The sequence below is a fragment of the Glandiceps talaboti genome, chromosome 12 (genome assembly GCF_964340395.1).
Source record: "Glandiceps talaboti chromosome 12, keGlaTala1.1, whole genome shotgun sequence".
Lineage (NCBI taxonomy): Eukaryota > Metazoa > Hemichordata > Enteropneusta > Spengelidae > Glandiceps > Glandiceps talaboti.
Window position 1 is genome coordinate 20,551,385 of NC_135560.1, and position 15,755 is coordinate 20,567,139.

The window sequence follows — 15,755 nt, forward strand, 5'->3', positions numbered from 1 at the left end:
GTAACATAAAACTCCCAAAGTCATAAAACTCCCAAGTCACATTTCATGGCCATGATTCACAGAATCTCATATTACTGCTATCTTTAATCACTGGATCCCATAAATGATTACCATACCTCTGCTAGAAAACTGTTTTTCACATGCTTTCACTCTAAATTATCTATTCTTGCAAACCAGAGCTGTTATTTCTTCCGCGACACTGCGAAATATTAAACCTGTTGACGGCGCGTTTTGGACGGTGCCGTAAAAAGAGCCCGTGGTTTGCGACGATGAATTATCTATTCTAGATCAAACTAGGCCTTTCCACTTATACATATGATATATACCATTCACACTACTTGGTAAACAAATGGGGTGATGTCATTTAACTGTTATTACAAGGTTGCCACTCAGATCATGATTGGAAACATACATATGCTTTATCGCTCATTAAAAATACAGCCAACAGATATGTTTGTTTCCTTTGTTTTCTAACCAAGCACAAATACCCTTATGAAGTACTGCTTCATATGGTCAATACACAACAACATGGTAGTAAATTAATATACTACTGCTACTAGTACCCGCAGTATATTTTATCAGACTGGAATTGGCTCTGGAGGTTTTAATTATTAAAATTACAATCTTTGGCAAGTAGATTTGAGACGACAGATGCTAGGAGCTATTTAATATTGAGCAATCAGGTGAATAGTAATGACTATAATCTATCTGTATGTGTGTATGTTTCAGTTTATTTGTACCTAAATGACTGACTCAGTTTGCAATCTAAATTGCATAAATTAACACTAATATCTGTATATACCCCAAGTAATGAGTCATCTAGATTCTCCTCAGAATATTACCACCAACTATTAAACCTATTTACTTGCATAAATGTAACAATTTCTAGGGCCTGGCTGGTTACTTTTCAATTGATGTCAACTCTTTCTCTTTGTTTACTCTGCCTTGAACTACCATTAGAAAAGAACAGCAAACAAGGGTAAAGGTCTGTGTACTTTATTCACCATAGGTATGTAACAAATAACAACAATCAAAATGAATACATCTCTGAATAATTTAACAATCAACCGTTTTGTAATATTAAAAAGTTATACCATACACAATGGAGAGAATGTCTCCTGTATATTTCCTATGAGTTATAGGGAAATAACAGCATTTTGAAGACTTCTGTGTTCTGTAAAGTCATTTCATCATGTTACATCACCTACATTATGCACACTTTCTCAGAAACATCAAGTTGATCTTGTGCCTCAATTACCAGCAATGTGGCCAACAGCAAAAATCCACGAATCAGGGACAAGTTCAACTTGATGTTTCTGTGAAGAACACGCACAATGTACTAACTTGTAAATGATGTGAAATCATGCAATGACTCTCCAGAACCTATAATCTACAAAAATGCCAGTAGTGTGGTATTCGCCTTTAAGATGGACATGTCAGAGGGTCTCTCTGGTATTGTTTATGACATTGATAAGAAGGAAACTTGTTTTTAACCTGGATTACAGGATAATTTTGTCGGCATAAATGATTTGCATAATCCTAGTATTTACTACATACATGTACATGGCTCAATACTAGAATAATGCCAGTACTTTTTTATAAATGTCCGCTTGATATTGAAATACAGTAATTTCAGAAGCATAAGTCAACTGTCAGTACCTGAAATAGAATATTACTGCCTGCATGTAGGCACATCATAAAAATAACAAACTTTCAATTTCTTGGTCGACACCATAACTTCAGCTCCATGCGCTTCATACGTGTTACTCTATAGGTGAGCGTGAGAATAAGTCGACCTTCTTGTTCTATTTTGACCCTCAAAGCTATTGCAGGTACTGAGAATTCAAAACTTCTAACGTTTAAAATTTTAACTCCAACATAAGAGATTTAATAATCATATGCTTAATGAAAGAAGAGAATTATAACCTATGTAACAGAGTTGTGTTAATAAAATTCTTATCTCAAAATATGATATTTACTCCTACTATATGCATATGAAATGATTAATTGCACTTGAAAGTTACATTTTACATGAACTAAAAAATGTTACCTTAGTAATAATAAGTATTAAAAACATTTATTAATGCAAATGACAATATTTTTATTTTTAAGTTAATCAATAAAGCTATATAAGTTATTTTTTGGGTTTCATTAAGTCGGGATTTGCCAACACCACTGACTGCTACTTGACTTCATTAGCTGGGTGATCATCAAGATTAAATAATTATGTCAACTCAGACTACAGTCAGCCTATAAAAACATTCATACTCTTGAGCAAACTTACTTAAAGCTGCACTAGCTGCAACTGGAATGTTTCTTTGAAAGTGGTTTATTAGATATGATGATTTATTCATAATATGGTACATACACCCTAAATAGTGCTGAATCTCCTTTGGATAAACATACTTGTGTAGATTTACACATAATATGGTTCAATAAATCAAACCAAACTGATTTATGAGTCTGCATCCTAAAATGAGTGACCCAAAGCCATCACAGTTTTAATCAGTTACTGTGCTATTTATGGACAAATAGACATCTGATCAACATGTGCAATATCTAATTACTGTAATTTAACAATTTTCAGTGAACATATTGTGGTGGTTGTCTGATCGAAAAATTATTCCAGTTACTGCTTATGCAGCTTTAAACTATCAATTTTTTTTTTTTTAAATTGGTTTGAAACTAATGTCTACCCTCTGTCGACTACCCAGTTTGAAACCATAGATTTGTCTTCATGCATGTGTTTGGTAAAACTTGTGAAAATATCTAATTTTATGTTGAAAATGACTGATAAGAAAAAAATGTATGTCTTTGAAATTCTTGTATAAGGAAAACCCACAATTTAGTTTGATTTGTTTCCAAACATAATTTGATTCAAAAAGGGCATGATTTGAGTTGTTGCTCTAAATATAAACTCACATCTGTAATGGAAAATCTGCTGTTGAGTCTGAAGTCATACCACAGCTGTAGTTTCAGCTGACATGTGGTTATTATCAATCATGTAAACTTAACACAATTTTCAAGATATTGCCAAGAAACAATATTTTCCTGGTTACTCAAAAAACATTCATATTTGAACACATAATATATACACATTGAAACAAGTTGTTTAATACTTCTGCGATTACTGGACTTTAAGCAAACATCACTTGGCAAATATACAACAAAAACAAAGAACAATTTGAACGAAACAAAAATACATTTACCAATATCACCTAGTAACTGTCGTAACTTTCATTTACATGACTAGCACGGTCAAGACACTAAAAGACATCATATACTGTGAATATTGTGCTGAGAAATCAAAAGATATTGTTAACTATCAACAGCATTTCACAACACAAAATAGCCATACAGTCTATTGTCAGAGCTCAAAACTTGGAGAAATATGTTAGTCAATGACAATATCTTTAGGCATCCTTTTTTTAAATTTCCATTCCAACTTCACTCATAAAAAATCTTTCAGAGTCAGCAGAGTTGTGACACATGTGTAAAGACATCATGAGGACAAAATATAACTACTAGTAGTCCTAAGGCCTAACAAAATAATTGTTTGGTTCCGGTTACCTAACCCCACCTAGCTTTTCACAGCCAACCCTCAACTTTTTTTTATGCACTCAAAAAAATAACAAAATTGCAAAAATTGTGAAGTCTCACGAGAAATAGTGGATGCGAAAACAGCCATCAACTTAAAAAAAAGACAATCTAAAACTATTCTTCCAATCTATAATGGCTTTACATCTGATAGGATGAAATAAACAACACAGAGACCATTTGGAAAAGAATGGAAAACCCGAACTAAAAAAAAAATAAAAAAAAAAAAAAAATCTACCTACCCCACCTATTCTAAGATTGAGCGTAACCAGAACCACACAATTTTTTTATTAGTCATAATGAATATGGATGGCAAATGGACTATTCACTGTGGATCCCATTCTCCTTATTTCGCATTTTTAAATTAAGAAGCCTATTTGGGCCACGGTCAGTAATCCTTGCCAGACATTAGCATTTAGACATTTCTAGACTATTTGTAATCAAAACGACAATAAAATAAGCATCACATACTATTTACATTGCTGTACTGATTTCAATGGTTAATCAACAGTATATATTAGTTCAAAATATATATCAGGTTAAAGTCAACTTTGTCCATTATCTATCAAACCCATCCCCAATTCTTGAAAACTTTGGGAGTTTTTCGTAAAAAATCATACTCATTTTTTTTTCCTTTAAGGTCTTTTTAAATTTTAAATCATGAATCATAGCATTAATCAGTAGCTGATTCTCAGACTTTCTTGTAAATACAATGAGTTGTAATTTTAGTTTGAAATCAGTCATTTTTGGCTTTTTTTAATTTTTTTATTTTCAGATTCCCTAAAAAGTATTGCTCACTATCTAGGAAATATAAAAATCATGGCCCTTCTCTATTTATATCATCTGCAGTCGATGATAACAAATTTACAATATATAGAGTTGCTATATCAAGCAATGAAAATTTTATCTTCACAGCCTCTATGAGAAAGAAATACTACATATAAGAATGAATAACATATATGAGGATTATAAAGATATTAAAGCTAGCTGGACAGGTACATGTGTATCATAAATAATAACAAAAAAAAATAGTGAAATGAGTCAAAGGTGAAGACATAAATTATAACAGGGTTGTCACGGCTGAGTGGTTATAGCACTTGTCTCTCACCACTGTGGCTGGGGTTCGATTAAATTTATCACTCTGTAAGTAAGAAGAGTGTCCTTCAGTTTGAATCTACCAAACAACCCAGGTTTTCCCCAGGTACTCTGGTTTCCTCCTGCATTAACACTGATCCCATAAGGAATGGCCCTAACTGGACTTCTTGGGAGATACCGGTAAGTGGTTAATACTTAAAGAACTACCCTGTATATAAAATAAAGATTATTTATTTTAACAGGGACATTGCTGAGAAAACAACAAACACACTTCTTTACAGCCTCAATACATTTCAGCCTCACCTGGATGCTTAAATAGCATCTCACCTTGTTCATTGTTATGGCAGATTTTCAACAAGCAATATCACACAAGTCCTGTAGTTTGTTGATTCCATTTTAAATAGGACAATACTCCTCATTGCCTTCAGAGGATCTTTTTATACCCTTGTCCCACCTTTAAAGTATTAGTCATATTGAAAGAACTGCTTACTTTGTCTAGATTGACTATAATGTTGATATTCACATTGGCTGCAATAGGCCTTTGCAGGAAATTGAGAATACAGTGCCCTCGCTCAAATTGGGGTGTCATAACCTCATAGTACCGTTTTTTAAGGGCTTTGTCCCCTGGTATTTTGTAGAAGTGTAAATCAGGGATGTTTTTCATATTGTTCAGACATTGAGGAAAGCAGCAGCCTGCAGTGCTCTATGATTAACCAAGTAACCTATACCATGTATACCCCCCACGGTATACACAAACAGGAAGTAGAGTGCCACCATGACAAATTTTGGAAAGGCCTATTCAGTTGAAATATATGTACATGTATACTTATTAATAAGACTGACAAAATCCTGAATACTACTACTATAATAAAAGTAAAATTTGAATGAAATTTAAATGATAGAAATGACCAGATACAACAAATACAGTTGAAGGATAGGTAAGAACAATACAGAGAAGACTAATGATGATGAAACAGACATATTAAAAGAACGAAAATACAGGATAATAGCTACTTATTCACAGTGACTTCAAAGCAATCAAAGAGTACTGTAAGTCATGTACTGTATAATGATGCAATGAACATTTCAAAACTGCTGTTAAAATTATGAAGTACATGTACACATGGCATCAAAATATAAAGATTAAAGTGTAGTGTACGTAAGTCAACATGCACTTCATTACGTTTATCCAGAAACTAATGTACGTTGTATTTCTTGTTTCCCCTATCTTTTCTTTATGTATGTGCAGTGTGCCCCCTAGTACCAGGTGAATTTTTAGTTGTGGGTCAAAGTAACAGAACCGCTGTGCCAGGTCTGTGCCAAGGGGTAAAAATTGTAGTGATATGATCACAACAATCATTGTGGAAGGTGCTTTATAAATGTCTACCATTATTTATCATTATAAAAATATCAAATGTCATGAACAGTATGGGATTGGGTAATGCCACATTTTGGAGTACCACACTGTTGTGTGGCAAAGACACACCAAAGTGGCTTATAGAGAATACACTGATACCGTGGAACACTGCTCATTGTGGAACACTGCTCACTTGGGAGAGAGAAGAAATGACGACATAAAATGTAGACTGTAAGCTACGACATTCACACTACTCTATCAGCCAGCACTCACTGAGCACTGGTTTAGAAGTCTGATAGGGCTGAACAACACTATGTATCTTACAGTCTACATAAAGAGGAAAAGGAAAAACTGAAAATGCTGTTACTATCAAGTGATTGTTATTGGGGAACAGACATCAGCTAGCGGTACTTCTAAGGTTCTAAGGAACAGTACTGGCTCCACACTGACAAGAAGGACATGTTTCAGGTTTAGTAACAGAGTTACCATTACTGTCCTTGCAGACATCCTGTAAGACAATGAGAAATGTCAAATTAAATACAGCATAAATTGTACATTGTAAAAAATAATCCGATACTGGTATGTCTAACATGAGAACATCAATATGTACATATAAAAATTGAACCAATGGCTCTATGGCACAACTAGTTTATTTGCTTAAAAAAATGTTTATCTACATTCTGATCCAGCCCTCTTGTTATTTATGCAACATACATTTATAATTTATCATTTTACTGTGGTTATGGGCATACTATCTTAGTTGCTGGGTGACTGTATGTCATTTCTTTTTAAAGTTTATCCACTTGTGTCTAAACATCCATGTTGTTATCTTTACAATATATCATCATCTCACTGTTGCTATGGGCATGGTCACATTGCTAGGCATACAAATAAAAAAATGTCTGTCCTTGGTTCAACTGGAAATTGCATTGTACATGTAAGACATTAAATTCAGCTTTGTCAGACTGTTATGCAAAATGGTGCGATACACTTACAGATATAGTGTTGTCATTTGGCTTGCATATTAGGCCAAAACAAAAAAGAATTGTTTTTGGACAGGGCAGTTTGTCTAAAATGGTGCAATGATGTAATTTTTTTTTAAATTCTCAACAAACCTGTCACCCTGTGATCAGTCTACTATTGATGGCGGTTACTGTTCATTTTATCAAGTATTTTTGAGCAAGTGCGTATGTGGGGACAGATGTCATTTGCTTGTTCATGATTGGCTCTGCAGCTGTCTTCACTGAAGTGGGGGGGGGGGGGATTATTTTTGTGTTTCCCCATGGATCTGCAGACTGCATGGGCTGGACAAACAATCACACACACACACACACACACACACACACACACACACACACACACACACACACACAATGACATGGGGTGGGAGGGGGGTCATTTAAGTGATGTGACCAGAAACAATTGTTTGGTTTTTTTGGCCTTACAATGAAACACACTATTGATCCTAAAGAACATATCAACTGAACAGCTATTAATAGAGATAGTGCAAAATATATACTTACAGCAGTACTTTCCCATACTTTTACCTTCTTACCATACTCATAATATTTGACATCCCAATTAAGAGATTCATTGATATGTTCCTCTGATAAAGTATCTGAAATATAAAATGATATAAAATGATACATCAAAAAGTTTTGTTTTGTCTTAAAAGCTCCAAGCAAGATTATATAAATTTTCCATCCTTATACCTGAACTTATTCATGCCTAAAAGCTAATATTTTGGAAAGAAGAATTTACTACATTATTTGCAAAAATCTAGTCATGAGTTTGAGGCAGGTTATAGTTGAAATAGCCAGTCTCACTGAACTTGATATCTATCTCATTGAAATAATAATAATAATAATAATAATAATAATAATAATAATAATAATAATAATAATAATAATAATAATAATAATAATGTTAATTTTTTATACAGCACTTTTCCACTTTGCACTCAAAGGGCTTTACAATTATTACCCCTGGCTCAGATCTATAGCGACACAACAGCCCTTTGTACTTCCTCAGCTCCCTGAGGAGCATACAATCCATTGCAGCCTTTATAAGCGCATAGGATTAAAGTATTCACATTACAACCTCTATCCTACCAGGTCCCCAATTATACAGCTGGGTTAACTGAGGCACAGTCATGGTTCAAATCTTGCCCAAGGACTTTAGCCACTCAGAACCTGAGCTCGAACATGCAACCTGCAGATTCCAAGCTGGCCACTCTAACCATTCGCCCATCATGACGCCATATTACAATGAATATTAAAATTACAATATTGAAACTGCAAGCTCATCCTTTAACAGCTGTAAATCCTATACAACAATACATATTTGACATATGTGCAGTGCAATATTAAATGCAAAGTCAGGTTTGTACATGTATGTCTGCTCTTAGACTACTAGTACTAGTACTAATTAATCTTTTGGGCAATACATGATTTTTTCCTTACCTTCAACTGCTATGGTGACTTGAGACTTTTTAGTATCATCATCATTCAGTTTGCATATGTACGTCTTCTCAATGTCAGTGGTAGTAGACAAAGTACTGAACAGCTCATGCGTTGTAGTAAACAGTACATCAAGTACAGCATCAAGTTCATTACCATCCCCATCATACCACTTCAAAGTCATATCATTGGGCCCACTAGCACGACAATACAATACAAATGGTTTGTCCTTGACAACAGTAAAAGCCTGTCCTGCCAGATTTGGTTCTAAAAATTCTGGAGTAGCTGATATTAGTGGAGGCTTGACAGATACAGTTGTCTGACTGTATGTGACAGAGCTATCATCATTTGTACATTTGTATTCTCCACTGTCAGTAGTCGTTACTTGTGTCACAGTAAGACCCAATCCATCTACTGCAATGTACTTAGCACCGTGATGCACCATTAACTCTTCTCCATCTTTGAACCATTTCACACCTCTAACAAAGCAACTTACTATGATATCTGCACCTGTTTCTTCAACACTAAATGAGGTAGCTGTAAGAAAATTATCTCGTTATCAGGACTACAATGGGTTTCATAAAAAAGTGGACAAGCCCTCCAGTCTACATTAAAATTTGATTATCTAAGTTTCAACTTTACACAGGAGGTTTTCTTCATGGGAAAAGTGTATTCTAAATGTAGGCAACAGTGAGGTCAAATTTAAATGAAGACTAATAGACTTGTCCCAATATTTTTTTGATCAAACCCAATTTTACATTTTATAAGTTCAACTGTAATGACATATTCTCAAATCCATCTGTCATTACAGTTGGACTGACTGAAGTTTTGGCAAACAAACTACAATTGTTCTTGTATATCAATATCTTAATTTGCACATAAAAGTCAACTGACATTACAATGTTACTATAATTCTAAGTACCTGCAATAGAATTCTACCACGTAGATGTGTCATAAAAATAATGATCTGTAGGTCGACACCTTAACTTACATTCCATGCACTCCACATGCTTATAAATTACTATACCATGAGAATAAATCAAACTTATTGTTCTATGTTGACTGTCTAGTGTGAGGTGAAATGCTATTGCAGGGACCGTGAATTCAAATTTTTTCCTCAAGATGATTGGAAGAAATGGCCGATAAGTTATCAGATTTCTCTTTCTGGACTTTATTGACCATCAATTTTAAGCAAAAAACAATAACAAAATGTTACAACAATGTCTTATGCATTCAAAGACATAGCTCACAACACAACATATATTGTGGTGTTAGTTAATATAAGAAATCGTCATGTAATTACATTACAGGCAGATACGACCTTTAATACTGCCACTAATGTGATGAAATATGGTCCTACACTCTTATCAGAAAGTTTACCCCTTTGTAGATAATTTGAATAATGGTGGCCTCATTATTAAACCCAAAAGCAGAAGTCTGGCAAAATAGTGAGCTTACCTCTAACAATGTGCAGGTACATTTGAAAAGTGTCTCTAGGTATAAAACTTCCAAACTTATTGAAGAATTTGCCCCCTAACCTTGAAGATAAAGGCCAAGTTCAAAGCTTAGTACCCAGCTTGGACACTTACTTTGATAAACACAGGTGCAGACATGTGAATGGTGTCTTTGTATACAAATCTTCTTTTAAGTTATTAAACAATTGCTATTTGAAGATGGGGATCAAGGTCAAAGGTCAGGGTAGTAAAAGGACGCTCACCTATGATAAAATTGGTATAGATAATGGTATGGAGTCTGCCAACTTCTTGAATGATGGTAGAGAGATAAAACTTGGCTATTTGACCTTGAAAGTGTTTGTCAAGGTCAAAGCGCAAGATCTCATCAGAAAACTTACTACCAGTATTGATAATGTAGGGTACACATTTGAGTGGTGTCTGCATGTATCACACTTTTGGAGATATGAAACAAAATGTATATTTTTAGGACAAATATGACTGCTATTTTGCCATAAAGGTCAAGTTGCAAAATCAAGTGATGTGCATATGCCCCCTACAATGTTTGACATTTGTGCCAGGTCTTTCCAATAGCCCCATCTCAGCTACGCCCGCTGGGGGCTGGGGGGGGGGGGGGGGGGGCTAACACACACACACACACACACACACACACACACACACACACACACACACACTATTATTATCATTTAAGTCTGCTCATTGATATTGACAACTATTGGTTAGGCATGGAAAACAATGCTGTACCTATGAGAATTAATGACAGATGGCATGACCATATCATGTGAGTAAAACTCACTGCTATGTCCAAAATATGCCATGTGTGATCCTGTCTTGCACCACTATTAGGAATATCTAAAACATTGATATTGACTCTTACCAGGAGTTTCTACACAGACACTTGCATCACCATTCACAACATCTTGTTTTGGGTTACTGGAGAGATAAACAGAAGCAATTAATAAGTGTATATCTAGCTCTTGAGTTTTGGTGAACACACTGTCTGCCTCTCTGTCTGTCTGTCTGTCTGTCTGTCTGTCTGTCTGTCTGTCTGTCTGTCTGTCTGTCTATCTGTCTGTCTGTCTGTCTGCCTCTCTGTCTGCCTCTCTGTCTGTCTAACTGCCTCTCTGTCTGTCTGTCTGTCTGTCTGACAATGAAAGAAATTGCATAGTAACAATGTTCAATATGATGCAAGGGTGCCCTTACTTCTATATTTCTCATCATAACACCTTAAAAATGATGGGTCAGTCAGTTGGTTAAAAATTATTATAATTTTTTTTTTACAATATATGTACATGTATGTGTCAGTACATGTTGGTGCTGGTGATACTTTCAGTTCATAATCATAATGAAATACACTGAATGACTTAGAAATGAAAGAAAGAAGGAAACTTTGAACCATTTTGTCTAATACATTTCCTGAATTAATTTTCGCTTAGATATGTGCTTGTGAGGTTGTCAAACCCTGTGTTCTACAGACTCAATGGATTAATAGGCTCCATTAGTGACTGGGAAAGCCTTGATTGCTTCATAGCAATGTGATAGCAACATAGCCCTATCATGTATTCTCAAATATGAATAGAAAGCTTGGAGCAATTCTGCAAAAATTCCAAAGAAATTCTAATGATAAGGGCCTAGTGGTGTAGTAAACCTCTTGACTTTTGGTTCAAAATGTAACAAAGAGTGTAGCTTTTAATTAGCCATGATGGTTAATGTCAGAAAAATAAAGTCCACAGACGGATGAAAGGACCGACATGTAGATGGACGAACATGGATCATTTCAATAGCTCCCTTCTGTTGAGAACTATAAATCAATTAATGTATTACCTGCCACCTTGATCTATATGGACACATTCATCGCCATTCCAAGCACAATGTGGATCCCTGGCAGCAACACAGTCATCACAACGGCTGTGGTGGTTACATTGGTACAATGGTAATTGAACGACTTTATCATCAAAACCAACATACAGGAACATACTAGAAATCGTCATCACTGAAATGGGTGCTTTCTGAAATTCAATATCATTCCATGTTGTGAGTAACCTGTAAACACTTATTTGCATTATTATTTCAAGGGTAATCATGATCATAAGTGGAAAGATGGTAGTGGTTCCATTTGGGGTTTACAAACCTTGAACTATTACTCAATCCTAAAAGCCCAAAGTGACAAATACAACAGAGATTTCATTCTCAAAATGCTACCATCCCTATCTTTCTAAGATACTCTACGTTGATCATTCATAACAAAATATCAGGGTTGGGGATAAGGGGAACTTTTCTTTCCTATATTACAGTACATCATGAATCACAAATCACCCATAGGCAAATAATTGTCTGTACATGTAGCTGTACATATCACACACAATAGTATAAACATGACAACAAATAATATCCTGTTCACCTAAACTTACAGTACATTGTACCTATATCCCATGACAACTATTTCATGTCAACTTAAATACAATGTCAAATTAAATACAATTTGTGGCTCACAAAAAAGTACCTCCGTAACTTTTCCAACATTGAAATCTTGTCATACTCGACTTTGTGTGAGAAGAGCCTTTGGCTCAACAATTTATCAAGTTTAAATAAAGTCAAATAATTAGAAGTGCTATACTTGGCATAATATGTTCAGCCATTTTGGAGACTTCCTGCATGGTTTTATGGGAAAACTTACTGTGATGACACCAGAACTACTCTTTGACATTCAATCATAACTCAACATTCAATAGTATCACTAATACAAGGCATGAATGCAATTCTCACTAAATAAAATATAATTCCCAGTACCTGCTATAGCTTTTTATCTCAGGCTAGAGGGTTAAATAGAACAAGAAGGTTGACTTATTCTCACATGCACCTATAGTGATGCATTTGAAGAGGGTAGAGCAGAAGTTATGGTGTTGACCAAGTAATCAAATGTTCATTATTTTCATTTCTATTTCAGGTACCGAGAATTATGGTTTACACTGTCTATTATCAAAAATCAGATAAACCATACTTACCTCAGCTGACACCATAATTTCATCAATTGTTACAGCTTCATTGTTGTAGTGCAAAGCTTTGATAACAGTCCCTCTGTCTGCATTAAATGCAATTTTACAAGATATCAAATATTTAAAAGTTAATCCAGAATACTATGTGTGTTTGAACATGTAAGCATATTTTTGTTAAGGCTAGTGAAAAGCAAAAGCAGCAAAACTCTTAGAATTTGTTTCAGAGAATTTTTACAGGAGGGTTTGACGTCCAATTAACTTATGGTACAAAGGCTGAAGTACTGATACATACTTTTACTAGTCTAGATCCTGACAGGGACCGTATTACATACTACGGTGTACTTCATCACTATCCCAGTATAGTCAATCCCATTGCTCAAAGCATTTAATGTGGTTCAACCCCAATGATGAGCAAAGTGCAAACAGCTTATGTCAGTAGTAATCTGTCAAATATTGACAGGCTGTCATCATCGCTCATTAATATTCATATGTACAGCTGTTTCAGTTTTGACTACGATATGTAAATGTCCAACCAGGACTCCACCTCCAGTCTATTTAAACTAAAATTATGCTAAGACAGTAGCTGGCAGTGGCATGTATAAATCAAGACATTGTATGTGAAAGAGGGTACCACTTCTCCACTGAGTCTCTTGTAATGTAAACATGCAAGTTGATGGCTTTCCATATTACACACTACCTGGCACTCTTAGTCTAAATTTATCAATGAGCTTGCAAAAAAGTGCATAAAATACAGAATACACTAATGCATAGATTGATAGTAAACATTCATATTCTGAGTATACCAGTAAGAACTTCTCACCTGTACCAATATAAAGTAAAGTGTAGCCTGTGCCGTCCACCTTTATGCCACTAATATGAGTGAATTTTATCCCTGAAAATGATGTCAGCTGTGGCATGTCTTCCTGGAAGTTGTATAACTCAGATGTTAAAGGGTGATTCCTCAAAGCTCTATAAACAGCTTCATTTCCAGTCCCAACATTACTGTTGTCAATACACTGATGAAATAAGATATACGACAAAGTTATACATTCTGAGGTGTATAATAAGAATATAAGAATTGCATTGCTAAAATGATAAATGCTGCTTCAATGAAAAGTTCATTAAAGTGGCCATATGGCTGAGAATTTGGTATTTATTTTGGATTTTTATTTGATAAAACAGCTTCACTATGTTTTTCTACTTGATAAAGTAATGTGAAAGAAAATTGACCAAGTCCGTGTTCATAACTCAATACTTTGCAAAAAGATGCAAAAAGTGTAAAAAGTTTGTTATTGTACGTACAATAACAAACATTTTACACATTGTTTAATGTTTTGCAGTTTATTGAGTTGCGAACATGAACTTGGTATATGTTATTTCACATTATTTTTTCAAGTAGAAAAACATAGTGAAGCTGTTTTATCAAATAAAATCCAAAATAAATACCAAATTCTCATCCATATGGCCACTTTAAGGTGACTAACTCTTTTAAAACATACATATTTCCTATCACATACAAAGCAATTTAAAATCAGTTAATGACAAATAAAAAATCCATTCTGCAAGCTGTAAATGGTCACTTCTTGGTACTTATTAACCCTTTCATGACTAAAGACGAGTTTTAAATAATATGGGGACCCAATTTATAAGAATATTTTCATAATTACAATAATATTACTTTATTAGGAAGTAACATTTCTTTAATTTCAGTTTAAAATGAAGTTGATATATGCCAAAAACTTACATAAAACAAGAATTTTGTCAAAACAATTTTGGTGGGCATGTTTTCAGTATTGAAGGGGTTAACTTCATTCGACATTCATCAAATGGTTTAATTGGAGAACTTGTACAATATCACATGGTATGTTGCAAACATATTGAAATGCATTACAAGAAGATAACAAGGTTTACTGAGTTAGTCTCCTGTGACAATGCGATGACAATGATATATTGTAATATTTACAATATTCAAACCATCACTATCTCAAGTCATGATATTTGATGGAAGTATATCACCATATTCAGAAGTCAAGAGAACTAACATGTCTTCCAAAGTTTAGCATTATTAATCAGCTTGGAATAGTGGGGATAGGCAGGCTAATAACAACAATGAGCAGAATCTTTGAATTTTTTTCCATTGTCCATAAAGATTGTTTGCACTAACCTCTCCTGGTTTTGGTGTCAAACCTGGGGTTTCAGTATTCCATTTTTCTCCTGCTCTCTCCTGATACCAGTAGGTTCCAGCATCAAATACATTATCCATATCACTTTTAGACAAGGAAAATGAACACATTGCAGACTGAGTAACACCATTCCTTGAAAAAGAAAACAACAATTTATTTCTCTCTCTCTCTCTCTTGCTTTTACTATAAAGTTCATGGTCCCCATTTACATGTACATCATACAATGAAAATATACTAAAAACACCCCCATCCTCCACCAAACCAACTATTAAGTAATCATGCAATAAATTTGTATGTTCATCTTGGTTGATTATTGTTTGAAGTGAACTACATTCTTTCTGTATTGGTATTCAAACATATAGAATATATAACATGTTTCAATACTCACTTTGACGAAGTGAATACACCATATACTACTTCACCAATAAGGAATGTATCCTCTGTGAAAAGACAACATTTCAAACAGACAACTTTTAAACATCTTGTTATAGTATAGTGAAAAATAGTGCCAATGGTGTTGTAGCACAATTGCATATTTTATGTACCAAGTGTAAAGGTGATGGAATTTTTGGATGTTTTCAATGATTACGGGACAT

The 15,755-nt window shown here is 34.4% G+C and overlaps 1 protein-coding gene across 2 annotated transcripts in view; it reads right to left on the reverse strand.

The window, feature by feature from the left end:
* Positions 1-990: 990 nt before the first annotated feature.
* LOC144443266 (semaphorin-4D-like) overlaps positions 991-15,755 on the reverse strand; it is a 29,814-nt gene continuing 15,049 nt past the window's right edge. For both annotated transcript variants that reach the window (XM_078132700.1, XM_078132699.1), the window contains exons 10-18: positions 15,548-15,599; positions 15,141-15,291; positions 13,797-13,992; positions 12,986-13,062; positions 11,805-11,989; positions 10,858-10,913; positions 8,512-9,045; positions 7,573-7,667; positions 991-6,557 (exon numbers count right to left, since the gene is read on the reverse strand). In XM_078132700.1, coding sequence (XP_077988826.1) covers positions 6,471-6,557; positions 7,573-7,667; positions 8,512-9,045; positions 10,858-10,913; positions 11,805-11,989; positions 12,986-13,062; positions 13,797-13,992; positions 15,141-15,291; positions 15,548-15,599 — 1,433 coding nt within the window. In that variant the 3' untranslated portion in view covers positions 991-6,470. The remainder of the gene's footprint in view (positions 6,558-7,572; positions 7,668-8,511; positions 9,046-10,857; positions 10,914-11,804; positions 11,990-12,985; positions 13,063-13,796; positions 13,993-15,140; positions 15,292-15,547; positions 15,600-15,755) is intronic.